General features: G+C 48.9%; 3 protein-coding genes across 3 annotated transcripts; all 3 read right to left on the bottom strand.

The window, feature by feature from the left end:
* Window positions 1-6,233: 6,233 nt before the first annotated feature.
* LOC123107680 (RING-H2 finger protein ATL74) lies at window positions 6,234-7,306 on the bottom strand. Its single transcript, XM_044529632.1, has one exon. The coding sequence runs from the start codon at window positions 7,120-7,122 to the stop codon at window positions 6,544-6,546; it is 579 nt and encodes a 192-aa protein (XP_044385567.1). The 5' UTR covers window positions 7,123-7,306; the 3' UTR covers window positions 6,234-6,543.
* Window positions 7,307-12,552: 5,246 nt separating this feature from the next.
* Window positions 12,553-13,491, bottom strand: LOC123107679 (RING-H2 finger protein ATL80-like). The gene has a single exon (XM_044529631.1). It carries the CDS (start codon window positions 13,303-13,305, stop codon window positions 12,691-12,693), a length of 615 nt encoding a protein of 204 aa, XP_044385566.1. The 5' UTR covers window positions 13,306-13,491; the 3' UTR covers window positions 12,553-12,690.
* A 9,332-nt stretch (window positions 13,492-22,823) lies between these two features.
* Window positions 22,824-23,716, bottom strand: LOC123104749 (RING-H2 finger protein ATL8). The gene has a single exon (XM_044526629.1). It carries the CDS (start codon window positions 23,646-23,648, stop codon window positions 23,049-23,051), a length of 600 nt encoding a protein of 199 aa, XP_044382564.1. The 5' UTR covers window positions 23,649-23,716; the 3' UTR covers window positions 22,824-23,048.
* Between the last annotated feature and the right edge of the window lie 3,675 nt (window positions 23,717-27,391).

Here is a 27,391-nt window from a genome sequence, read left to right as displayed (position 1 = left end):
ACCCTAACTGTCGACCACTTTTATTCAGCGCTAAAGCGGTGCCGGGCCTGTTGGGCTGAAAGGCTTGATGGGCTGCGACCTAAGCCTAGTTCTAAGCCGCAGAAAAGAAGGAAAATGAAAAAAAATACTGTAGCAGTGGGCTGTGCTACTGGTTTGGGTCTCCCTGTATGCGACCCAGGACCCTTTTTTCGTTTTTCTTTTTCTGTTTAGTTCTTTAACTAGCAGTTTGAAGTTGTGACTAGTTATTTAGTAATTTGTGTAAATTACTATATTGTATTGTTCAGTAATTAGTGTGTATCACTATATTGTACAAGTACAATGTATGTCAACGTATATGTTCCGGCAATTTGGCAATTGCTATATGTTGATCAATATACATGCATTGTTTTATTTACAACACAATTAATTTACTATGAGAGTAAATTAATAAGCATGATGATTGCATGCAGGATATGGCTGACATATCTGAAAAAGAGTTTGCTGAACTTGCCGTCGATGGTTCTAACTATTTGACATGGGCAATGGATGTCAAAATCAATTTGACGGCCAAGGGACTCAATTCCGCTATAACCACACCTGCCCAAGGGACTGCATGCGTAACAGACATAATAAGGTATTCAGCGTTGCACTTCATTCGACATCATCTTCACCCTGACCTAAAGACAGAGTATCTGATGGAGGAGAGCCCTCTGACACTCTGGAACTCCTTAAAAGGGCGGTGATGTTGCCTGAAGCGCAACAGGAATGGGCACTAGTCCGATTCCAAGACTTTAAGTTTGTAGCTGCATACAATTCTGTTGTTCATAAGATCAACTCCAAGTTGAGATTATGTAATAGTGCAGTTTCTGATGCTGATCTTATTGAAAAGACGCTTTCTACTTTCCATCCTTCTATGAGGATACTTGCTGAACAGTATCGTCAGCAAAAGTATAAGAAGTATTCCGAGTTGATTTACTCGCTGCTTCAGGCAGAGAAGCACAATGAGCTTCTTGAGAAGAACAATTTGGCTCGTCCAACAGGAACGATGCCTCTGCCTGAATCACACTTCAACTCTAAGAATACTCAAAAGTTCAATGGTTCCAAAAAGAACCGTAGGACATTCAATGGAAAGTGGAAGCGTAATGAGAAGCAGAATAAGTATGGCGTCCAAAAGGGAAAAGGTTCTTTCAAGAAGAATGAAAGGGCTAGCAACACTGGTTGCTTCAGGTGTGGTTGTAAGGAACATATTGCAAAGAAGTGTGACACTTCAAAGCATTTGGTGGAATTGTACCAACAGTCACTTGGAAAGGGCAAGAAGGCTCAGGGGAACCAGTATGAAGCACACTTCACTGGAAATGAAGATGGCACCCCTACGGTTGATGGTTCTCGAGATGATTCTCTGAACATGGACAACCAGGAGCAGAATCAGCAAGTGGAAGATCCAATACTAGATGTCGATGACATGCTAGTGGAATTTGGTTCTACTGACATATATGGAGACCAGATTTAGTCTCATTTGTCTAAGTATTGTAATGATGTTATTAGACATATTACATGTGTTGTAAAATAAGTTATGTCCTTAGACATAATGTGTTTGCTATGTCGTGTGACATAGGGCTTGTAATAAGTACAAGACATATATAGTTTGTAATGTATGTATTGATTCTATAAGAGTTTGATTATATACTGAACCTTGTTCTTTTACTCTATAGAACTTCAAGGAATAATACAATGGAGGAGGAAATGTGTTTAGTGGATAGTGCATCTACTAACATGATACTTAGGGAGATGAAGTATTTTCAGACACTCAAGAAGAGTAATGGAAGTGTCATGACAATTGCTGGTCGAGACACGGTAATTGTTGGTTCTGGTCAAGCTACAATTACACTCCCTATGGGTACTAAATTGGTAATCCCGGATGCTCTACTGTATCCAGATTCTACTCGTACCTTGCTGAGTTTTAAGGATATCCGCAAAAATGGTTTCCATGTGGAAACTAATGATGAGAGTGGGGCTGAATGCCTACTCATAACTCAGCAAAAGGGATTTCAAAAGGAAGTCCTTGAGAATTTGCCTTCTCTATCTTCTGGGTTGTATTATACATACATTAAACCAGAGACACATATGGCGTACAAGATAGTTTTTCAGAATCTTGATAAGTTCAAGATTTGGCATGGTCGCCTGGGACATCCTGCTATCGGGATGATGAGAAAAATTATTGATGGTTCTGTTGGACACAACATAACGGATAGAAAGTTCCCCAAATCATCGGATTTTGTATGCATAGCATGTGCAACTGGGAAGTTGATCACAAGGCCATCTTATATGAAATTAAAGGATGAGCAACTTGATTTCCTTGAACGCATTCAAGGAGATATTTGTGGTCCAATACAACCATTATCTGGACCATTCAGATATTTCATGGTCCTAATTGATGCATCAACGAGATGGTCAAATGTGTGTCTACTATCAACAAGGAACCATGCTTTTGCAAAGCTAATTGCTCAGATCATTAAATTGAGAGCAAATCATCCTGAGCATAGAATAAAAACCATCAGAACTGATAATGCTGCGGAATTTAGTTCACGAGCATTTAATGATTACTGCCTAGCTTTGGGCATTTCTGTGGAGCACTTGGACCTTGTGTACATACCCAAAATGGTCTTGCGGAATCACTTATCAAGAGGATCAAGTTGATAGCAAGACCGCTCCTGCAGAATAGTAATCTTCCAGCTTCATGTTGGGGTCATGCAGTTTTACATGCTGCAGAATTGATACAAATTCGACCAACTGCATATCATACGGTCTCCCCATTGCAGTTAGTACGTGGAAACCAACCAAGTATTTCCCATCTGCGGCAATTCGGTTGCGCGGTATATGTACCGATCTCACCACCGCAGCGTACATCAATGGGCCCTCATAAACGAATGGGGATCTATGTGGGGTACAATTCTCCGTCAATTATTAAGTACCTGGAACCCCTGACAGGGGATTTATTTACAGCTCGGTACACTGATTGCGTTTTTGATGAGGACAATTTCCCGACATTAGGGGGAGAGAATAACCACAAAGAATGCCGTGAAATAGATTGGGATGTGAAAGGCATCCAGTCCTTAGATCCACGTACGAATGAATCTGAACTGGAGGTTCAGAAGATTATAAATTTGCAAAATATTGCAAATAATCTGCCAGATGCATTTACTGATTATAAAGGTGTCACAAAATCAAATGTTCCCGCTATGAATGTGCCAGAGATAGTGAATGTGACCCATAGATCTACTCAGCCACCCAAGAGGGGGAGGAATCTGGACACAAAGGACAAGGCTTTGCAGAAGCGTCCAAGGGGAATGATGAATTCTCAAATAGTAAATGCAAGTCAACAAAATGTTGATATTCAACCTAGGGTTGAAGGACACCTGAAGGATGTTGGACATCCAGAACCCAACACGAGTGTGCACACAAATTTTGGTGTTGGGACATCGGAAGACCTTGATCCAATTGTTGAGGGAAATTACGAAGGATCAAAAGGTATTGATGAAATATCCATTAATTATATTGATTCAGGAGAATCATATAGTAGAGAGACTACAGTTGTCGACATTTATTTCGCCTCTAGAATTGCAGAAGGCCTTGATTTGGATCGAGAACCTAAGTCCATGGCAGAGTGCATGAAGCGCTCAGACTGGTCCAAATGGAAGGCAGCAATTGAGGACGAATTGCGCTCGCTCATAAAAAGAGGGGTATTTACTGCAGTAATACCCACTCCTCAGCATGTGTTCCCTGTGGGAGCAAAATGGGTTTTCGTTCGTAAGAGGAACGAGAACAATGAGGTGGTGAGATATAAGGCGAGGCTTGTAGCACAGGGGTTCACGCAGAGACCCGCATCGATTATGATGAAACATATTCTCCTGTTATGAGTGGAACAACGTTCCGATATTTAATATCACTGGCAGTGAAAATGAATTTGTCTATCCAACTGATGGATGTTGTGACTGCATATTTATATGGGTCACTGGATTCGGATATTTATATGAAAGTTCCTGAGGGAATGAAGCTTCCGAATCCAAAGGCTAATCGCAACATGTATTGCGTAAAGCTTCAGAAGTCATTATATGGCTTGAAGCAGTCGGGAAGAATGTGGTATAACCGACTGAGTATATTCCTTCTTCAGAAGGGTTACTCAAACAACAGTGATTGCCATGTGTGTTTATTAAGAAATCTAAGAATGGATTTTGCATTATTTCTGTGTATGTGGATGATCTGAATATCATTGGGACTACACAAGAAATACATGAGGCAAGTAATCATCTTAAGACGGAGTTTGAGATGAAAGATCTGGGTAAGACTAAATTTTGTTTGGGCTTACAACTTGAACATCTTCCTTCAGGAATACTTGTTCATCAGTCTGCTTATATCCAAAAGATTCTTGAGAAATTTAATATGGATAAAGCATATCCATCGAAAACACCAATGGTTGTTAGATCTCTTGATAGAGATAAAGACCCATTTAGACCTAAGGGTGATGATGAAGAGGTATTAGGACCTGAGTTTCCTTACCTCAGTGCTATTGGAGCACTAATGTATCTAGCAAACTGCACCAGGCCTGATATATCATTTGCAGTAAATTTATTGGCTAGATTCAGTGCATCACCAACAAAGAGGCATTGGGTTGGTGTGAAGAACATTTTCAGATATCTTCAAGGCACCAAAGATCTTGGTTTGTTCTATCGGAAAAATCAAGATAAGACCATGGTGGGATATTGTGATGCTGGATACCTATCGGATCCCCATAATGCCAGATCACAGACTGGTTTTGTCTTCTTGAGTGGAGGTACGGCCTTTTCTTGGAAGTCGACAAAACAAACTCTGGTGGCTACATCCACGAATCATTCTGAAATTATTGCTTTGTTTGAAGCATCATGTGAATGTGCATGGCTTTACAGAATGATTAACTTTATTGAAAGTTCAAGTGGGATTGGATCATTGGAATCACCCACTATTATCTATGAAGATAATGCTGCATGTATTACACAAATGCAAACAGGTTATATAAAGAGTAATATTACAAAGCATATTTCTCCTAAGTTATTTTATCCCCATGAGTTACAACAGACCGGGGAGATAAATATTTTGCAAACGAAGTCATGTGATAATCTTGCTGATTTGTTTACAAAGTCATTACCAAGTTCTTTATTTGAGAAGTACATCAATGGAATTGGTATGAAACGACTTCGGGATTTGCAAAGTTCAGGGGGAGTGTCTCCCTGAATGATAATCTGTTTGTGATCCTCGGATCTTTAATATTGCACTCTTTTCCTTTATAAGTTTTCCTAAATGGTTTCTTATGGGAGGTTTTTAATGAGGCAATAGTAATGCAGGCATTGTGATATGTCGGTTTCTCTTTATTTTTCCACTGGGTTTTTGGAAGGAGTTTTTGATGGCATATTGTACATATCTCCTCATATTTTTCCTACAGGGTTTTTGGAGGAGACTAATCGTGATGATGATGATCAAGATGTTGATGATGATGTTGCCAAGAACAATTGAAGTAGAGATTAGGGGGAGTGTTAGGATTAATTAATTAGTTTAATTAATGGAAATCCCTGCTTAGCAAAACCGATGTACGGTTTCTCTCCCTATGGGTCACGTCCTATTGTAACGGACGCGTTCTTTCGATCCATCTCTTGTAAAGGTCGCGCCTGTGCGACCCGTCCCTTCCAGGGATATAAATATGTACATCATCGACATCCATCAATAGTGATTGACTACTGTTCATTCGCACAGTTTCTTTACACCCCGCATCGCCGTTGTGATCCATTCGATCCCTCCACTTCACCACGCTTTACGGAGTAATCCTACATCCAGGGGCCTTTTACGGTGTGATTTTCAGGTGTGTGAGCCCCCCCCCCCCCCCCCCCCCCCTAAATCAGTCACAACGTTTCAATTCAAAACTACTCCGTAAAACACGTGTAATATTAGTGTAGCATTACCACCCCCTCTTTAGCCAAGGCGATCAATCAACATGTGCAATGTGCGCGTCTTCTTCTTGACGACGGCCCTTCTTTTTCTTGTAAAGCATATGTGCCGTACCGTACGTGTGCTCTATGTTACACACATGCAACTTAAGGAAGAAAGGCAGACGGATGCATGACTGCATGAGCCAATTAGTAGAGGGGCTGATTTAGATGTACTCCCTCGGTCTCACAATATAAGAGGTTTTTGCAAGCTATGTTAGATTAAAAAAACGTCTTATATTACAGGACGAAGGGAGTATGTAAATATGTATTCACAGGTTTTAATGAGGAAAAATGTTTTTACAGACACATATTAAGTGGTGCACCATCGACCCATCGCATGCATCCGGTTGCATGTACATATACGGTATACTTACATGTATGACATGACACATGGGAAATGTATGTAAACTAATGAAATGGCGCGTATCTACGTACATGAGCGACTACGTCTGAACTTAATTTGTACAATATGTACGTACGTGTGTGCTGGCCCGTGTCTCTGCAGACTGCAGCGAGGGCGGACCGACAGAGCTTTTAAAGGTCGTCTCTACGGTGCCGATGATGACCGGCAACTGCCAGAGCCGGCGCCGGTGGCCGCACAGCACGTCGCCGCGCGCGCGGGAGGATGGGTGGTTGGCGGCGCCGGCGACACCACGACGAGGGCGCGGCGGCAGGACGGGCAGGTGGAGCTGGAGAGGAGCCACACGTCGACGCAGGCGGCGTGGAAGCCGTGGCCGCAGTGCGGGAGCACGCGCACCTCGTCGCCGCGCGCTAACTCCGCCAGGCAGATGGCGCACTCCGGCCGCTCCCCCTCCTCCTCGTCCACCTCCCTCTGTCCCGGTCGCCACGACACGGTCGGCAGCGACTGCAGCGCGGTCTTCTCGAGGCCACCGCACGGCGCCTTGGCCGCCGGCCCGTCGACGGAGAAGGCGGAGGGGTTGCAGAGCATGGAGCAGCGAGCGACCATGGCCAGCCCGACCACGCACAGCAGGAAGCAGAGCACCGCGATCACGATCAGGACCGTGTTGGTGTGCGCGCTCGTCGCACCCCCGGCCATGGCGGCCGCCGGAGGCTCGGCCATCGCGGTGAGGCGGTCGACGGACTGCTGCAGCAGGTGGCGCGGCATTGTCTGGTTCGTTCTCGGTGGCCGGTCGGTGGAGAGGACGACAGGATGAGGAGAGGAGCACCGTGCCAGCGAGCGCGCGGGGCCAGTTTAGGTCGTCTCTCAGTGTGCTTGCTGTGTAGCCGGAATTGAGGAGGGAAGAGTTGGGTGCTCCTGCAGCTGTTTTTATAGCTAGTGCCAGGATTAGCCGGGTCATACAGTAAGTGGGTGGCTAAGCTTAGGTAGTAGGGATATGATTGATAATTAAGCAGATATAAGTGGGAGTGTCACTTTATACCAATTCTTGTTTGAATTCTCGTTGAATGTCTTCATTGCTTCACTCCCTGCATTTTTCTTCATCTTTTCAGCTACAACTGGGTACATGTCACTCTCAAAATTAGGTGCGACCGACCTAATTGCTACTTCCTGCTACTTCCTGCCTTTCTTCTTCATAAGATATGAAATCTCGATCGAGACTTGTACTCGAGAAGGAGATATTACAACTTTGCTTGTACTTGGTCACGGTCAAAGTGGCCTACAAGTAGTCTAGTACTCCCTCTAGTAAAGTAATATGAGAGCGTTTAAATCACTTTATGATCTAAACACTCTTATATTTCTTTACGGACTCTAGTGATCTAAATATTTTTATATTTCTTTACAGGGAGAGTACATACGTACATACCTATCAGAATGAACATGCATCTCAAGTGAGCCGGCCGATCGAGCACGCACGTACGATGAAAAACAGCTACTCCTACTACACTAGCTAGTACGATGGGCAGGAATAAGGCAACGGGAGGTGAGAGCGTGACCGGCCAGACCCATGTGTGTATTGTCGTCCGCCACGTCAGATACGTGCGCCAAAGCAAAGCCAAGATCTATCTATCCGGATAACATATCCGCCGCGCGCCCTACCTACGCTACTCCACGCGCCAACCTTTTCTTCCAGGCAAGGAAAATATGCACACCCACTTGTGCTACTCACTTTTGGCACTGCTTGCTATTACAAGTGCAAAACCCGTCTCGATTCAACGCATGAACGTGGAGAAGAATTTGGTCGTCGTCGGTCAAATTGCGCGGCAACACGTACACGCGCGCGGCCTAAAACCGTCGCTCACTCCGAGTCGCGACGAGATAAGCAAGTGATCAGGTGGAGCTAGTCTACCACCATGGCATACGGGCCTAGGGTGGTGCGGTGGCGACCCCGCGCGAGCCCGACGGACGGCATGGACTCCGGCAGCACGAATTGGGGCGGCCCGCTGTGCGCATGCAACTTGGGACGCTCTGCATGCCCGTTTGGATTCCATTGGATCGATCGACCGATCACGTTTTCTTTCCTTTTAGCTGCCCTCCTTTTGCCGCCACTTGTGATCTAATCTAGATGCCAATCATGGTGGTTAGAATAGGATCGAAAGAGGGCAAAGCAAAGCAAAGCGTAAAGGAGGCCCGACCGACCGACCGACGGGATAACGCGATCGATGCCATAAACAAAGGGGATCAGTCCCTACTCGATCGATGGATCACACCCAGGGCGCAAGATAAGATTGTATACATGACAATAATCCCATTGTCAACACCGACCTGGACCTGGTTGGTGGTTGCCATGCACCTTACCGTAGAAAGCATGCTCTTTTACCGGTCTACGTGGATCCATCGATGCTGCTAGCTGCTTGCTGCCTTGCCGTGCCGCCGGCTGCCAGTGCCGGGGCCAAGGTTGAAAAAGTACTTAAGGGTACGGAGCGCGAGAGGTCAAGGAACCCTCGAATCGAATCGATAGAAGCAATTCGAAGAAAGCGTCGACTGGTTGTTGCACTTGCATGCTCTGGGTAGCTTGGGTGGTCGGAATGGGCATCATTTATATACGTGAGATTGACGGATCGCCATGAACCGCACGAGGGAGAGAGAGAGAGAGATCTCCCTCGATCATTCATGGCGATGGACGGCGGGCGTACATTCCACAATCATCACGGCGGCCTAAAATATCCCGCGTGCCCGGCCGGCGCCACCACGTCGCCGACGCGACGGGGGTGAGCACGACCCGACCGCCGCCATGATTGACACTTGACCACACTGAAGCCATCGGTCGACATGAACATGTACGCATCTTGGTGACGAGGATCATCTTTACCGAAAGCGTAGGCGCCGGGCCGTACGTTTGTGCTTTAGAGCATCTTTCCAGCAAACCGTGGTACCTCAAATTTCGTTTACGAGATACTGTAAATCGAATTTAATACCCTGAACGGCACGAAGTATCAAATCTGTAAGCATATGTTGTATAATTTAAAGTTTAAACTAGCACTTTGCGTCACTTACATCGCCGAAATTCATACGAGAGACAGAATTTATACTAGCTTAAAGCATAATAAAAACATAAATCTACTCTCATCATCATCAGACTTCTTGCGTGGAGGTGGTACTCCATCAGCGAGTTCGAGAAGACGAACGCCAGGTCGTATTCCTCCTGCACCGCTGCCGTCCACGCCACGTCACCTTCTTCACCGACGGCGGCCGCCTCCTTTGCCTCATACCACATGCGCTCCGCCTCCCGGAGTCGCTTGGGCGCGGGCCAGAAGATCTCGTCGAGCCGGTCAAAGTTGCTCCAGGCCCGTCGACCATCGCTTGCACCTTGCGCCAATCCTCCATCGGCAGGTGGAGGGAGGAGCTCCCCGCCTCGTCGTCATGGCCGTGCTTGCACGGCGGCGAGCCGTCGCGGCCCCCTCGGCCACCCCTCTCGCGACCTGTGCTCAGAATCGAGGCGAACTTCCGCTCCCTTTGCGTGCGGCAAACAGTGGCCGGAGGAAGAAGGATTTCTCGCCGGAGAAGACGATTTGCAGCGGAGGGGGATACGGAAATGCCGCATGCGAACCCTAAAAAGCGGCCACTACAGTATACATGCGGGAATCAAGGGGCGGTTATGGGCCGATAATAAAAAGAATACAGACCGGGCCGTTTTTACGGAATGGTTAGGCCTGTTTTTTGAAGCGAACTGCAAATTCGCCGTAATTTAATGAAAATCACTAATTAAGGAGTGCTCGTTACAAAGATCATTCCCACCTTTTTAGGTTGCGACAAGTGGCGTGTTGCATGTGCGCTACTTATCGCAACCTGGAAGTTTTCATTTTTTTTCGTAGATTCGTTTATTTAAAATGGTTTATCTCTTAAATCGTGGGTCTAAATCTCGAACCATTTTCACCGTTGGATTCCTCGCGTTGAGATCTTTAAAACTAGATCCCATATTGATAGGTTTTGAATTTTTTCTTCATGAAAGAAACAAACAGAAACTACAGGTTTTTCCCTTTCCGAAAAAGGCACGTCATGCCTCTCGCGAAATCACAACCGTGCCTTTCATGGAATCAAAATCGTGCCTCTCACGAAAGAAAAAAAAAGAAAACTTGTTTTTCTTGTTTCCGAGAGGCATGGCCGTAACTCTCGCGAAAGCACAATGTGCCTCTCGCGGAAGGAAAAAAAATAGAAAACACGTTTTTTTCCGTTTCCGAGAGGCACGGCCATGCCTTTCACGAAAGCACAGCCGTGCTTCTTGCGGAAGCAAAACCGTGCCTCTCGCGAAAGGAAAAAAATAAAATTGTTTCCGAGAGGCACGGCCGTGACTCTGGCGAAAGCAAAACAGTGTCACTCGCCAAAGCAAAACCGTGACTCTTGTGAAAAAAAAGAAAACACGTTTTTCCGCTTAAATTTTTTATTTTCTTCTTATTCAAAAGCTTAGGAGGACCGTTGGAAAACTGAAACGTTAAAAAAACCTGAAAAAATCGTTTAGAAAGCAGAAAACGTGTACGAAATAAAACAAAATCTAGAGGAAGCGCCAATAGCGCGACACGTAGCGGACGACTGAGAGCTCGCTGCGCTGATCATTGTGAGACTCTCAAAGGAGCCCTTGTCAATTAGTTGCTCCCTTAACTAATTTTTATGAGGTGCCCCCTTAACCCTCAATCACAATTTATCTGTTTGTAAAACCTATGTAAATCTATGTATGTGTAGCATTATTCCTAATTTAATGGGTCGGTGAGCTTTCAAGGGAGACGCTCTTGTATATGCAAATGTACAGCACACACGTCTGTATCTTTTTCTTTTCTTTTTGACCGTGTAGCCGGCCAGAATTTGTTAGTAATCAATCAACTGAAAGTGACCGATCTACAAGTATTTAAAGCAACTTTAATGGAGCGATCCATTTCGTTCGCCCGCATTTGTTTGGGTCGGTGCGGACAAAAGTGATGGCCCAACGCGCTGACCCAAACGGACGCGCGTCCGTTTTTCGTCCGCGGGCGACCCATTTCGGTCCCATTTTTGAGCCGGATTTGTGTCGACGCGGACACGAGACGGACGCGCGCGCTCGCCCTTTTTCCTCACGGGGCCCGCTGGTCGGTGGCACATTGGATTCACACCCTCGCCCGCCTGCTACGCCGCCGGCCATTTTTTTAGATAAAAAAGAATACATAGATAATTTTAGCGTACACAGATAAAAAGAAAAGACCACTACTCATCGATTTCTGAATCCGACTCGGTAATGTCCTCCTCCGATGTCTGAATGTAGGCGTCAGCATACGCCTCGTCTTCAAAGTCCCAACCCGCCGTTTCTCATAGCTTCAATTTCAATTGAGCTGCCTGCTTCCGCGAACGCTTGTCCTCCCGATAGGCGGCTCGCCCCCTCCTCCTCGCGTCCCTCTCCGATTTCAATTGCTTGTAGAACTGGCGCTCGTCGACGATGTCCTGCGGGTAGCCTCCACGCCACAGCACCAAGGCTTCCACGTCCTTCTCTGCGATGGCGAGGCGACGCTGCCGCCTCCGGTGGACACGACGATACTCGTCGGTGAAAAGCCGCGGGAGAGGCGCCAGATCCTGCGCCCGCTGGCTCGACACGTTGGGAAAATTCATATCCCGACGAGGCCTCAGAAGGCGCCACGCCGCCGCGTCGTGTGCGCGGGCCGCCTCCTCTGCGGTGTCGAAGGTGCCGAGGGCGAGACGTTTCTCGCGAAACCAGATCTCGGCGGAGAAGGCGCCGGAGCGTTGCTCGCGGACTCCGCGAAAATCCGAAGCGCGTAGGCGGCGGATCGACATGGTGGCGCAGAGGCGGCGAGAGTGGGCGGCCGATAGAATATGGAGAGAGCGCCTTCTTTTATAGCGAGCGCCGGCCGCAGCGCGCGCGCGAACCTTTCCCGCGCGTTGGAGCATCAAAACCAGCGCGCGCGAACCTTTCCCGCGTGCTGGAGCGTCAAAATCAGGGCGACGGCACGATGTTAAATGCGCGCGGTCATGAAAATGGTTTGGCCCATTGGGCGCACTGCCGACCCAAAACTAAAAGAGAGCGGACGGCGGACGGACGGCCGATCCAAACGGACAAAAAGCGGACAAAAACACCGTCTGTTTGGGTCGGCCCGTTGGAGTTGCTCTTACAGATGGAATATGTTACTGACAGAAATTAACTAAGTGATGCACCATCGCACGCTGTACAGTTGCATTTTGTACGTACGTGTACCTACCAGCTGCACAAGTACCAACGACAGAGAGCTACTCCCTCTGTTTCAAAATATAAAAACGTTTTTGACACTACGGAGGGAGTAGCTGACAAAAGAAAGGTCAGAGGTGGAAGCGCCTCGTCCGGACTCCGGACTCGTCGGCCACTGTGCCGGCGGCCGAGGCCTGCGCAGCCGCGACTACGTCGGCACGCTCACGGCACGTCTGGGGAGGGGGAGACTCGGTGGCTGCCGGCGATTGGGCGGCCGCGACGACGAGGGCGCGGCGGCAGGACGGGCAGGTGGAGCTGGAGAGGAGCCACACGTCGACGCAGGCGGCGTGGAAGCCATGTCCGCAGTGCGGGAGCACGCGCACCTCGTCGCCGCGCGTGAACTCCGCCAGGCAGATGGCGCATTCCGGCCGCTCCTCGTCCACCTTCCTCGGCTCCGGCTGCCACGACACGGTGGGCAGCGACTCCAGCGCCTTCTTCTTCATCCCCTTGCACGGCGACTTGGCCATTGCACCCGGCGCGTCGACGGAGAAGGCGGAGGGGTTGCACATGCGGGAGCAGCGCGCGACCATCCCCAGCCCGACCACGCAGAGCACGAAACAGAGCACCGCCGCCAGGATGAGCAGCGTGTCCGTGTACACGCTCGTCGCACCGCCGGCCACCACGGCCGGCGCGGCGGCCATCGCGGCCAGGCGGTCGACGGGCTGCTGCAGCAGGTGGCGCGGCATTCTCGTTCTTTCTCGGTGGGACAGGATGAGACGAGACTTGAGAGCACTGTGGCAGCAGGGGATGGAGGGGCCGGTTTAGGTCGCCAGTGTGCTGTGTGCAGTGGGGATTGCAAAGGAGGGAAGAGTTAGGGCTTAGTTTGGCAGCAAAGTATTTTTGAAACTATGGTAATTGAAAACCAGAGTATTCTCCTGGATGGGCATTGAATACTACAGTTTTTTAAAAACAATGTTTTTTTTTCAGTTTTACATGTGTTTGGTTGGTGTTGTTTTACTAAAAATTTTGACCAAGAGTTTTAGCGTGGATGATTGATTGAATGAGAGTAATTAGCGGCTGCGAACGGCGGCCGGCTGCATGCAGCTCCATGCACACATCCGCCGGACCTAGATGCTAGGATCTGTAGACTACCCTTGATGCACCTACATGCATGGGCTGCTGTTTCACATAATCCACCTATATATATCCCGCTTGATTCGCTCATGGCGCTGCAGAGAAGAGATAGGACTTGCACGAGACGCTGGCTGGAAGAAGAACCTGAGAGACCTACTACTCGTAAATAGGATGAGATTGGCTATAACCAGGAGTTTACCATATAACTGAAAGAGGGAAAATAGGATTAGATCGCGGCTGGTATCCTTATCTTGACGTAGACGGCAACGCCAACTGCAATCTCCCGACGATTTCTCTCCGTTCTGTTTTAAAAAAAAGGTCGGGACCTTTGTTTCAAAAACCACAAAAATACCATGGTTTTTGGCATACTGTGGTTTACAAAACTTCGGTTTTTTCTGATGCCAAACACAGTTAAATATTCAAAACCATGGTTTTTTCAGAAACCACAGTATTTTCAGAAAACTTTGAAAAAACTTTGCTGCCAAACGCAGCCTAGGTGTTTGAGCTGCGGTTTTTTAATGTCAGGATTAGATCGGTCATGCTAAGATATGATTCATAGCGATGCTCATGCTAAGCGTGAGTGTCACTTTCGAACCATTCCTGTGGAATATTTCCATTGCTACATTCCAATCTCCCTGCCTTTTTCTTCACCATTTCTGCTACAACTGGGTACATGTCACTCTCCAAATTAGGTGCGACGTATCTGGGCTACTTAATCTATGCTTTGCTACTTATGAGTACATTTATTTAAAATTTAGAATCTTGCACTCGAGATGGAGATACAAGCATCTCTCGCACTTTCCCGGAAAACCTTTGACCCTTGAAGATTTTCTGGTTTTGAGTACTTGATCACAGTCACAAATAATGGTACCAGTGTACTATACGATCGTACATACGTATCTAAACATTTAAGCAAACCAACCAACCATAGGTTCTCCCTCCGTCCGATAATATAAGAGCGCTTTTTATACTAGTCTATTATGGGACGGAGGAAGTACGTGCTAATGCAAATACACAACATTTAGGTCCGGGATAATTGATAATCAAATTCTCTAGGGAACAAGGGCTATAGGACTAACTAGTAATAAAAAGCACAAATTATATTAGAACAACCATTTCAACGGAAATCTGACAACCGGGTCCCACTAGTAGGTGGCGCTCCTTTTTAGCCTGAGCTCAGTAACTATAGGAGTAACCAGTAATGAAATGAAAATGTGACTGAAAATTCAAACTACTCAAAACATATTTCAGTACAAAACAGTAGCATATTTCAGTAACAAACATGAGCATATTTCAGCAACAAACGGGAGCATATTTCAGCCATACATAGTTCAACGAGATGGCAATTCATGGTTCATGTTTTACTGGAAGTGGGATGGATTGTAAAAAAAACTGTGTGTGTGCGCGCGTGGGGGGGGGGGGGGGGGGGGGGGGTCAAAGCAGGATGCTAAGTTTTTGCCGGCTCATGTCTATTCCAAGGTCCATACTCAGTAATTTTACGGGTGTGGCGTGTTCCAGATTTGGGTACCGCTGAAATGGGTTTGAACCTGCGAGATGAGACGGGTATTATAATTTACTCAACAGCATCCCCGTGGGGGTTAGAAAACACACTCATCTCCGTCCTCTAATAGGGTAAAAAGAACCCGCGAGGACGCGGGTTTCATGGCCCCATTGCCATCTTGAGCCACCACCAATCCCTCTTGTGTGGTACTTTTCTCACAAAAGGCAAGCCCTGGATTGTAGTACTCTGCCTGACAAAAGCCCCTGCATGTCAGCCGTATTACTATGTACTCCCTCCGTCTTGAATTTTTCTTGAATTACTTGTCGCAGAAATGAATATATTTAGATGTATTTTTAGTTCTAGATAATCAATTTCTCTCCATTTATACGACAAGTAATCCGAGACTGGGAGAGTATATTGTAGCAAACTCATTTGTATAGCAACAATTGATATTTAATAGGTGGGTCCCAGCACAAATCTCAATGCAGATGTGGATGATCGATTCTCTATCGCTAGGTATCGAAACCGTTAATAATGTCTCTGCGAGCCAACATATCCTCCTTTTCTCCCTGAGCTCACACATGAGTCCCCCAAGAAAGAGCGCTGCTACGCAGACGACGATGTGCGGACGATTTGTGCACGGCGCTGCACATCAGGTCGTCCATGCATATCATCAAAGTCGAGCGAATGGCTGGATATGGCATCGTGCAACTATCGTGCGATCGATCCATCGTCTGCATAGCAGTTTCACCCAAGAAAAGGTGGTAGCATCGGTGGCAAAGCTCTCTCTCCCCGAAGCTCATTATTGTTCTAGCCTCCTGTCCATCCTCACATGATTCATCTGCGCGTGGGCTGGAGCTCATTCCTGTATTTTGGAGCATGGTGCCGTCAGCGACATCCCACATCGTGTGCCCAGCGAAGGAGTGGGAGCTTTCACTCCCAGTGGACTCCCATTTTATTCATTTGATCATATTTGTATTCATGTATGATTTGAACAATTCTTTTCATTCCAAACGTTTGTTATTGTTTAATTTATTCGGATTTGAACATTTGTTGTAATGAGATGATTATTGTATTGTATGATGCTGGAACACCATAAATTTTTACTTATCTATTTATGTTGTTGTTGTATATGCATTATATTGTTAAAAATTATGAATTTGCCTAAAACCCTAAAAACAGTTTTGTGGATCTGTTTCGCCGGAGCCCACGTGGTACCAAAAAATCGTTTTCGAGAGAACCTTCAAATGAATTTGCTAGAGGCCATTTTGCAAAATCCGCTAGAGATGCTCTAATGAATCAAAAGCTACAAACAAGCAAAAGAAAGCTGACGGGAGAAATTGGTTCGTCGAGATTGGCGTGCGGCCTAAAACCGCCACTGACGATGGACGGCGGTCAGGTGGAGCTAGCTTAGCCTAGTGGCGAGGCAACCCCAGATATCCATGGATGGACGCCCCCGGCGGCTGGCCGGCGGCCCGCTCTACCGATCGAGTTGGGAGTTGGGACATGCCCCCTCCCCGAGTCTCCTCCTCCCCTCTGCCTTTGCGCTTTGGGTCTAACTGGGTCACGTTTCTTTTACATTTTGCCCACTTGTTATCCAGATGACAATCATGATGGCTAGAACTAATGGCATCGAAAAGGGAACAAAAAATACTAGTACAAAGCAATGCGTACGTGAAAAGGAGACGATAAGCCGACTTGTAAAGCGCAGTGCCTACTAGACGCATCACAAAATTGTACTCCTACTATAAGCCCTCCCTCCCATGGTCAACAACCGCCTGATTGGTGGCGTAATCGTAAAATGCTCGCGCTTCTACCGGCCGACGTGGATCCATCCATGCCGACGCCGCCGCCGGGGCCAGAGAAGAAGCATTGTAGCCAAGCTATCGAGCGCCGGAGGTGGAGGAAACACTCGAAGCGATTTGATTTGACGTGGAAATTAGGTGCAGAGTTGTTGCATCTGCTTGCATGGGTAGCCCATCATTCGTCGGCGGGGTCGACCGTCGACGGATGGCGATGAACCGCACGAGAGAACCTCCCGCGACCACTCATGGCGATGGGGCCGCCGTGTCCGCCGTCCTTACGCACACGCGTCCGTGCAGCCCGGCGTACGTACTGTACCCACCGCATCGCGGCACATCACATCACTGCCCAAAATATCCGGCGTGCGTGCGTGCCCGGCGCCACCACCTTGCCGAATGCCGGCCACGACGCGACGGGGGCGAGCGCGACCGCCGCGGCGCCGCCATGATCGGCACTTGACCCTCTTGCGCTAAAGCGACCGGTCGGTATGTAGAAAATATGATGGAAGCGTTCTACCCTCTCGAGAGAGGGCCGCGGGTATTTATTGATAATGATGGGGCTTATCCCATAAGCGCATACATAACTTGGAGTACAAGAGAGAATAGATAGAGATGAGAGTTTAAACTAGATACTAGTATATCTCTAACTAACTAACCCTATAACAAAAGTATATGCGCCGGCCCATAGGCCTACATGAGATATTTCAACACACCCCCTTAATCACAACTTGATCAAGTTGAGATTACGTCTAAAATTCTCAAAACTCCTTGTAGGCAACGCCTTGGTAAAATCATCTGCAATCTGATCTCCAGAATGAATAAACCGAACGTCCAACTCCTTGTTGGCAACACGTTCTCTGACAAAGTGAAAATCTATCTCGATATGTTTCGTTCTGGCATGAAACACTGGATTAGCAGAAAGATAAGTGGCGCCAAGATTATCACACCATAAACAAGGAGTTTGCACTTGTATCACTCCAAGTTCCTTCAGCAAAGACTGAAGCCAGATAATTTCTGTAGTGGCATTAGCCAGTGCCTTATACTCAGCTTCTGTACTAGACCTGGAGACAGTAGCCTGTTTCTTTGCACACCATGATATCAAATTTGGACCAAGAAAAACTGCAAAACCACCTGTGGACCGTCTATCATCAACACTGCCAGCCCAGTCAGCATCAGTAAATGCACTGACAAGTGTGGATTGAGACTTGCTGAATAATAGTCCAACATTTACTGTATACTTCACATATCTCAAAATACGCTTAGCTGCAGTCCAGTGCAAGGTGGTAGGTGCATGCAGAAACTGACATACCTTATTTACGGCAAAAGATAAATCTGGTCTAGTAAGGGTTAAGTATTGAAGTGCATCAATCATACTTCTGTACTGAGTGCTATCTTCCTGACTTAGGATCTCTCCTTCATACAAGGACAGTTTCTCTGAACTGGATAATGGAGTTGGCGAAGGCTTGCAATCCTGCATTCCAACCCTTTTCAAGAGATCATTAGCATATTTTTCTTGAGACAAGACAATACCATCTTTGTTCCTTTTTTACTTCAATGCCGAGAAAGAAGTTCAAATCTCCCAAGTCTTTCAAGGCAAACTCAGAGCCCAGGTCCTTTAGGAGTGCTGTCACTGCTTCATCAGATGAGCTTACAATGATAATATTGTCAACATATATGAGCATGTACATTGTTATTTTGGACTTGTTGAAAATAAACAATGAAATATTAGACTTGGAAGGAACAAAACCAATAGCTTGCAACTTCATACTCAAGCGATGATACCATGCTCTTGGGGCCTGTTTCAGACCATAAAGGGCCTTATCAAGTTTGCACACATGAAAGGGTGCATTCTTGTTTTCAAACCCAGGTGGTTGTTTCATGTAAACCTCCTCTTCCAAAACACCATGCAAAAACGCATTCTGCACGTCCAACTGTCGTAGGCTCCATCCCCTAGACACAGCAACAGATGAAACCAATCTGATAGTAGCAGCTTTGACAACCGGACTAAAGGTATCCTCGTAATCTATTCCATACCTTTGTTTAAAACCTTTTGCCACTAGCCTGGCCTTGTATCTATCAACCGTGCCATCTGCTTTCATTTTAATTTTATAAACCCACTTACAGTCTATCAAATTCTTACCTTGACTACGTGGAACCAAGTGCCACGTCTCATTTTTCCTCAAGGCCATATATTCTTCTTCCATGGCCTTCTTCCATTTTGGATCTTTCAAGGCTTCATCAACCGAACGTGGTTCCCCTGTTGTACAGGTTAAACCAGATTTCAAAATATTTTTGTAATTTACAGGCTGAATTTTTCCTGTTTGAAGTCGCGTGCTGGTGCTTGTAGCGCCCCCTGGTCCGGGCGCAGAAGATCCCACACCCGATCGTGCAGGCCTGTGTGGTGGCGATCCCGATGAGGATCCTGCATCTGGCGAACCAGAGGGAGATCCCCAACCGGACTGGATGGGCGAGGCAGCGACCGCATCGCCGTCTGACGCAGCCTCGTCTGCACGCGCGTCGGGACCCACCTCAGGCGCGTGAGTGGGGGACAGCCGTGGACCCGCAGCACGCGTGGCGGGTGGAGAGCGGCCCGCTTCAGCCCCGCATGAGCCGTTGCCGCCCGTGCGTCCCGAGGCAGAATCATGTCACGCTGGCGGCGGCGTATCTGCATGGGATCGCTCGCATGCGGGTCCCGAGGCATGCACAGGCGCAGGCGAATCGTCCTTGTGTCGCGTGCATTCGTCTTCTTCCGGAGCATGAAATATGGGCTGATATGCACTGTTTTCAGCGCCATTTTCTGCACGAAAAATTCTGTACTTTCTGCACCATCAATAGGATTAGTAGCATGAGAATTATTCATGTGATCAGTAGTATTGTTGCCCCCTTGATCTAAGCCGGAAAGATGAGCAGGAAGAAGGAGAATCGCTTTTTGTAAGAGAGCGTCGGCGTTTGGATGGAGATCTCTAAACGGAAAGACTGTCTCATCAAAAACGACATCACGGGAGATATACACCCGACCGGTGGAAACATCAAGGCACTTGACGCCTTTATGTTGGGGGCTATACCCAATGAACACACACTGTTTTGACCGGAAAGAAAACTTTCTCGAATTATATGGCCGTAGGTTTGGCCAACACGCACACCCAAAGACGCGGAGAGAAGCATAGTTTGGTGTACTGTGTAGGAGACGTTCGGTGGGTGTTTCAAAGTTGATAACTCGACTAGGTAGAATGTTTATAAGATGAGTGGCAGTGAGAAAAGCTTCATCCCAGAACTTGAGGGGCATAGATGCATTAGCAAGTAGGGACAGACCAATCTCAACGATATGTCTGTGCTTACGTTCAGCCGAGCCGTTCTGTTGATGAGCATGAGGGCAAGAAACATGGTGAGAAATCCCTAATTTTTGGAAGAAAGGGTTCAATTTTTCGTACTCACCACCCCAGTCTGACTGAACTGAGATAATCTTACTATTGAATTTTCGTTCAACGAGTGCTTGGAAATTTTGGAAGACTTGAAACACATCAGATTTATTCTTGATAAGATAGATCCAAGTATACTTGCTATAGTCATCAATAAAGCTTACATAATATTTGTATCTGCCAACAGAAAGAGGTGCTTGCCCCCATACATCAGAAAAAATGAGTTCTAATGGTTTGGAAGAGACACTAGTTGACACGGGATAAGGAAGCTGATGACTTTTTCCTTTCTGACATGAATCACAAACTGTTTCATTGCTAGGCTCACCAACAAACGGGAGCTTATTTTTCCTAAGCACACGATGAACAATAGTAAAAGAAGGATGCCCTAGACGATTATGCCACCTTGCCGAAGATAATGTGGTGACACCAAGACCTTGTTTATTGGAACTCCTAACATGCGGAATCAACGGATAGAGCCCACCAACGCATCTACCTCTGTAGAGAATTCTCCTCGTTGTTTGGTCCTTAATCAAGAAGAACAAAAGGATGAAACTCAAGAAAAACATGATTGTCCAAAGCAATACGATGAACAGAGAGGAGATTTGTTCTAGCATGAGGTGAATAAAGAATTTTTTTAAGATGAATGGGTCGGCTAGAGGTATGTAATACTGACTGACCAACATGATCTATTCTCATACCTGTTCCGTTTACACCATGGATCTGATCTTGCTCGCGATACTTGTCACGGATAGTTAGCTTCTCCAGCTCTCCTGTGAGGTGGTCGGTCGCCCCACTGTCAACGTACCAGTTCGTATCCACCCCGTATTGGGCAGCAGCAGCAACTTTTTCTTCCAGTGCGTCATCACCGAACCTGTACCAGCAATCTTTGGCACTATGGCCAAGCTTACCACAGATCTGGCACTGGATGGGATCATTCCCCCTTGCATTGTTGTTGCCAGGTGCCGGGCCACCGGGGCCTCCTGGACCTCCAGGACCGCCTGGTGCACCACCTGATCGGGCGCCCTTGTTGCTGTTGTAGAAAGGACGCCCGCCGCCGCCCTGCTTTTTCTTGTTGTAGCCTCCGTAGCCGCCGCCGTAGCCACCACCGTTTGGCTTCTGCTGCTGCTTGCCTTGAGGAGGCGGTGGTCCACCACGACGTGCGACGGTGTTAGCAGAGGACTTGAATCCTCCGCCACCGGCGCCGCCCGTGAAGAGCTCCACTCGCTGATCAAAGTTGCAGATCTGCGAGTAGAGGAGGTCGACGGTGACTGGTTCGGTGCGGGCGTCCAGGGCTGAGACCACAGAGTTGTAGTCGAGGTCCAGCCCCGCGACAATGAAGGAGACAAGTTCATCTTCCTCCAGTGGCTTCCCGGCCGCAGCAAGTTCATCTGCGAAGCCTCGCATCCGGGAGAAGTACGCCGCAGCAGATTGGGTACCTTTCTGAGCATTGGCGAGGGAGATGCGAAGGTTATTGATGCGTGAACGAGACTGTGAAGCAAACATGTTACCGAGGCTTGTCCAGAGTGCGTGAGCAGTCCGGATGGAGGCGACGGAGACGAGCACATCTCTTGTCAGGTTGTTCAGGATGTGCCCGAGGACCTGCTGGTCCTGCCTGATCCATGTGTCATACGCTGGGTTTTGGATCGTCTGATCCTTGCCGTCCTTGTCCTTGACGACGGCGAGCTTCTCAGGCTCGGTGATGGAGCCGTCGAGGTAGCCATAGAGCCCTGCGCCGAGGAAGTGGGGGAGGATTTGTGCCCTCCACAGGAGATAGTTCTCCCTGGTCAGCTTCTCTGGGACCTGAGAACCAAGGCCGGAACCAGCTGGGGTTGATGATGAAGACGCCATCGGGTTTTTGGCGTAGATGTATTTGTTTCTAGGGTTCAGAACGTGGAGGAAGAGGATGCTCTGATACCATGTAGAAAATATGATGGAAGCGTTCTACCCTCTCGAGAGAGGGCCGCGGGTATTTATTGATAACGATGGGGCTTATCCCATGAGCGCATACATAACTTGAAGTACAAGAGAGAATAGATAAAGATGAGAGTTTAAACTAGATACTAGTATATCTTTAATTAACTAACCCTATAACAAAAGTATATGCGCCGGCCCATAGGCCTACATGAGATATTTCAACACGGTCTACATGTACACATCTGGGTGATGAGTGACGACGATGATCTTTACCTAAACCGTAGCTGCCGTACGCGCGCTTTTATGCATGCCACGACCTACAGCACCCACGTCTGTAGTATATTCCCTTTTCACTTTCTGAATTTCCGCTCTTTTGTTTAGCTGATGAAATTGATATGGTGCCGAAAAGAGAGCACGTCCACCCCAACCTGTGCGGTTTGCACATCCAGCAATCCCAATTGGAAAAAAAAGAAATTGATATGAAAGTATCGTCGAAAAAAGAAGGTGGTTTGAAAGTATTTCCAGATGGATGAAAATGCTGCCAACACAAATCAAGTGAGATGCGCCATCTCGCACACTGTACAGTTGCATTTTGTACGTACGTAGTACGTACTACCTGCTGGCCAAGATCTATTGACAAAGAGCGGCTATATACGTGTGACGTGTGTGTGTCGTATGCACGTCGCGAGCATACTAATTAAGTTGCTGCGGCGGAGACGCTACTGTGCCGACGGCCGGCAACGGCCGGGGCCAGAGACGGCGGCCGAGGCCTGCGCCGCAAGGACGTCGGCGCGCTCGCAACATGTTTGGGGAGGGGGCGGCTCGGTGGCCGACGGCGCCGGCGACACGACGAGGGCGCGGCGGCAGGATGGGCAGGTGGAGCTGGAGAGCAGCCAGACGTCGACGCAGGCGGCGTGGAAGCCGTGGCCGCACGTCGGGAGCACGCGCACCTCGTCGCCGGGCGCGAACTCCGCCAGGCAGATGGCGCACTCCGGCTTTTCCCCCGCCTCCTCCTGGTCGCCCTGCTCCGGCCGCCACGACACGGTGGGCAGCGCTTGCAGCGCCTTCTTCTTGATCCCCTTGCACGGCGCCGCCACTGCCCCCGGCGCGTCGACGGAGAAGGCGGAGGGGTTGCACAGGCGGGAGCAGCGGGCCACCATGGCGAGCCCGACCACGCAGAGCAGGAAGCAGAGCACCGCCGCCAGGATGAGCAGCGTGTCCGTGTGCACGCTCGTCCCGCCGTGCGCCATGGCGGCTGCCGGAGGCGCGGCCAGTGCGGCGAGCCGGTCGACGGACTGCTGCAGCAGGTGGCGCGGCATTTTTCTCGTTGGTTCTCTTCTCTGTGGGGCAGGAAGTCTGAGATGTGAGCAGGGAGGGAGGAGCGCTGGAGTGGAGGAGGGAGGAGTTGCGTGCTGGGTGCTGCGTTTTTATAGGGTCTGGGATTAGCTCATAATACTCCAAGTGGCTTCATCAGGTGGAGGGATATGATTCATAATGAGGCTCATGCTAAGTGGGAGTATCACTTTCGAATGAACCATGCATTCTCCTACCTTGAAAATTCTGGTGGCATGGCATGTTTTCATTGCAAGCGACATTCTCTCTGCCTTTTTCATTCCATGGCCTGGCTCTTTTTTTGCCACAACTGGGCACATGTCACATTCCCAATTAGGTGCGACCTGTCGGTCTGGACAAATTAACCTGTGCCACTTCCGGTCTTTTCCTTCTTCTTAATATTATTGGCACAATAATGCTGCAACGTGCATTAAGAAAGGGAAGGTGGTGCAACTCCAGGCGAAGATGCAGACATTACTACAATTTTACTGTTGCTAGTCACGGTGCATGCTGCAGCCATGCATCTCAAACGTAGTGAACCGATCTATCGGACGTGCAAATGAGCATATGCTGTCGTGTGAAGGAGGGGGGCACGAGAGAGATTCCACGGCCAAAAGCATGAGCAGAAGACAAACAAAACGCCGATGATCGAAGGGACAATTGGCATTGGAGAAAGAAGAAAATAGCCTTGCGCGTGGCGCCCACGTAGCATAGAGTAGGAGCAACGTGAGACGAGACCGACCAGAGTCAGCAGACCCATGTGTAGGGTGTCCCGCCACGTCAGGTTCGTGTGTCAAAACCAAACCAAAACCCAGAGATCCGGATAACCATAGGCGCCTTCCGCACATCACATGCCAGGAGCAGCTCGTGTCCGATCCCAAGGACCAAGGTACACTTTGTCAGTGGTCATCTGTACCAGCGCGTCTGTACTATAGACTATAGTCCACGGTGTTCACATAGATAGAGAAACCGTCTTGGTTCAATGCATGCATGCATGCATGCTTCTGTGCAACTTCATTGGAGAATACAGGACATGCCATGCAAAGAGCCCTTGACGGGGAGGATTGGCCGGCGTGCGTGCGTAGCACACGGCACGGCGCAAATTGCCCGGCAACACGTGCTCCGCTGCGCTGCGCTCCGGCGCTGGCCTAAAACCGCCACTCACGACCGAGATGATTGGTGATGCCCTAGCTAGTGGCGGCCCCGTCCCGACGCCATTGACGGACGGACTCCGGCTGCCGGGGTTGGGACGGCGACCCGGCCACTCCGCGCGAGTTGGGACACCTCCCCCCAGCTCCCAGCTGCCACCTTTGCCCTCTGGCTTTTAACTGGATCACCGATCACGTTTTCTTTCTTTAAGCTCCTTTCCCCCGGCCACTTGTTATCTGGATCTCAATCGGCAATCATGTGTGGTTAGAACTAACCAACGGGATCCAAAGGCGGGCAAATTGGCAAAGCAAAGCGTAAAAGAGAATTGTCTACTCGATCGAGCACCACACCCACCCAGGGCGCAAGATAAGATTGTATATCTATCTAACCCTTACACGGTCAGACGCCGGCATGATTGGCTTAATACGTTCCTGCTGACTGCTTAGCCAGCAAAGCCTGCTCTTTAGTTTACCGGACGATCGACGTGGATTGATCGGTGCTGCCGCCGGCGGTGGCCGGAGTCTAAATAGTACTTCGAGGGTACGGGGCGCGAGAGGTCAAGGAACATTCGAATCGATTCCTAGGGAAACTTGGTGCCCCGTCCCGCGTTGCACTTCGCATGCCTGGGTGGTCAGATGCTACTGCTACAAAGCAATGCGTCTGTGAAAAGGAGATGATAAGACGATTTGTTAAGCGCAGTGCCTACTAGACCCATTACAAAATTGTATACTACTACTACTATAAACCCTACCTCCCTCTCACATTGTCAGCACCCGCCTGATTGGTGGCTGCTTGATCACCGCCGCAATCCGCCGTAATCGGAGAAGGCCCTAATCGCTGCTCCATCCACCAGCTCTTCTAGCGGCCGACGTGGATCGATGATGAAGGTAGGTATGGAGCGCGTTTTGACGAGGAGATTAAGAGCAACTTCAACGCATCGATTCAAACGGACGCTCATTTTACCCGTGTTTCGTCTGTTTCGATCGGCCTAACGGACGAACTGGTCACTTTTTGGTTTGGATTATCAGTGCGCCCAACGGTAGCCGGCCCTTTTTTGACATGCCCACCCTGACATTTTGCCACACACGGAGCAGCCAGTGAAGCTCGCAGTGGCTGGGCGCCGGCAGGAACGAGCGTTGGCACATATAAGCGTCTGCGCACGACGGGCGCCGACAGGGACGAGTGGCAGAGAGAAACGGAGGCGGGATGTGGTGCGTGGGTGGGTGGACCAGCGGGGAGAGAGAAAGAGAGAGAAATGGGTCTACCACATATAGCCATGCCTCGCATGCAGCGGATAGAGGCAGACAAAGAGGACACAGAAAATGTCTACTTTGTTTTCGTCTTCGATCCAAATATAAGACAAATTTGTATTGTAAGATTATCTCCAACAACCACGCGCCACGCTAAAAAAGTTTGCAGCGCGTTGTTCGTGAGTTTTTGCGCGGCGAGGAGCACTTGCTTCAGCGGTCGCTGCAAATTATAACGCGCGCGAGCCGCTCCAATAGGCGCTACAAAAAAAACTACGCTATGCACTCAAAACAAATAAAAAACCATAGGCATAGATAAAAAAAGCAATACATAGATAAAAAAGCGATACATAGATAGTTCATCTAGCATAGATAGGTAAAAACGACAATGAAACTAGAAACTACTCCGAATCGTTGTCCTCCTCCTCGCTTGTGTTGTCCGATGTATCAAGCCACGCGTCTTCTCACCGCTCATCATTGCTAGAGAAGAATGATGCCGATCCCAGATCGCACTGCAATATCGCCAGTGCCTTCCAACGACGCCTGTCCGTCCGTTTCGCGCCGCCTTGCCCTCATCTGCACCCAGAAGGCGTTCACGTTGGCGACGTCCTCCGAATGGCGCTGGCGCCACTCCCCATGGCTTGCTCCTCCACCTCAGTGATGAGGAGGCGGCGTTGCCGCCGCCGACGGCCGCCGTCAGTTATTAGCCGCGGCGGAGGGGCGACGGCCTGTGCCTGCTCGCACGTCCAGACATGGTGAAAGTTCATATCTGTGGGCGAGGCCTCCCGAGGCGCCACGCCGCCGCGTCGTACGTGCGGGCGGCCTCGTGCGCGTTCTCGAACGTGCCGAGGCCGAGGCGGGCGTCTCCGGACCGAATCTCAGCGTAGAAGACGCCGGAGGGGCGCTCGCGGACGCTGCGGTAGCGTAAAGATCGACGGCGCGCCGGCCTGGTGGCGCGGTGGTGGCGTGTCGGTGGCAGGGTGAGGAAGCGGTAGAGGAAGCGGGAAAAAAGCGCGTGACGACGTGGATAGCGATGGGAGGCCGCGTGGCGAGCGCAGCAATTTATAGACGCGCCGAAAGCGGTGCACCAAATATAACGCACGCGACCTTCCGCTTTTTCACGCACGCGCAGTCGTTTTCCGCGCGTGAGTTTTCCGCCACTGATGGAGCGCGCGAAATGATCCCGCGCACATTAGAATCGCATTTTGCCGTTCGCGTGGTTTTTGCTGCTGCTGATGAAGATGCTCTAATAAATGAATCTGCACAGACACCGAACAACACAAACGGGCGCTAGCGGATCAAATGGGTCGTTGCGTTGGTTGCCCGCACGTCCA

The sequence above is a fragment of the Triticum aestivum genome, chromosome 5A (assembly GCF_018294505.1).
Source record: "Triticum aestivum cultivar Chinese Spring chromosome 5A, IWGSC CS RefSeq v2.1, whole genome shotgun sequence".
Lineage (NCBI taxonomy): Eukaryota > Viridiplantae > Streptophyta > Magnoliopsida > Poales > Poaceae > Triticum > Triticum aestivum.
The sequence above is the reverse complement of the archived record's forward strand: the minus strand, read 5'-3'. Positions and strand labels throughout refer to the sequence as shown.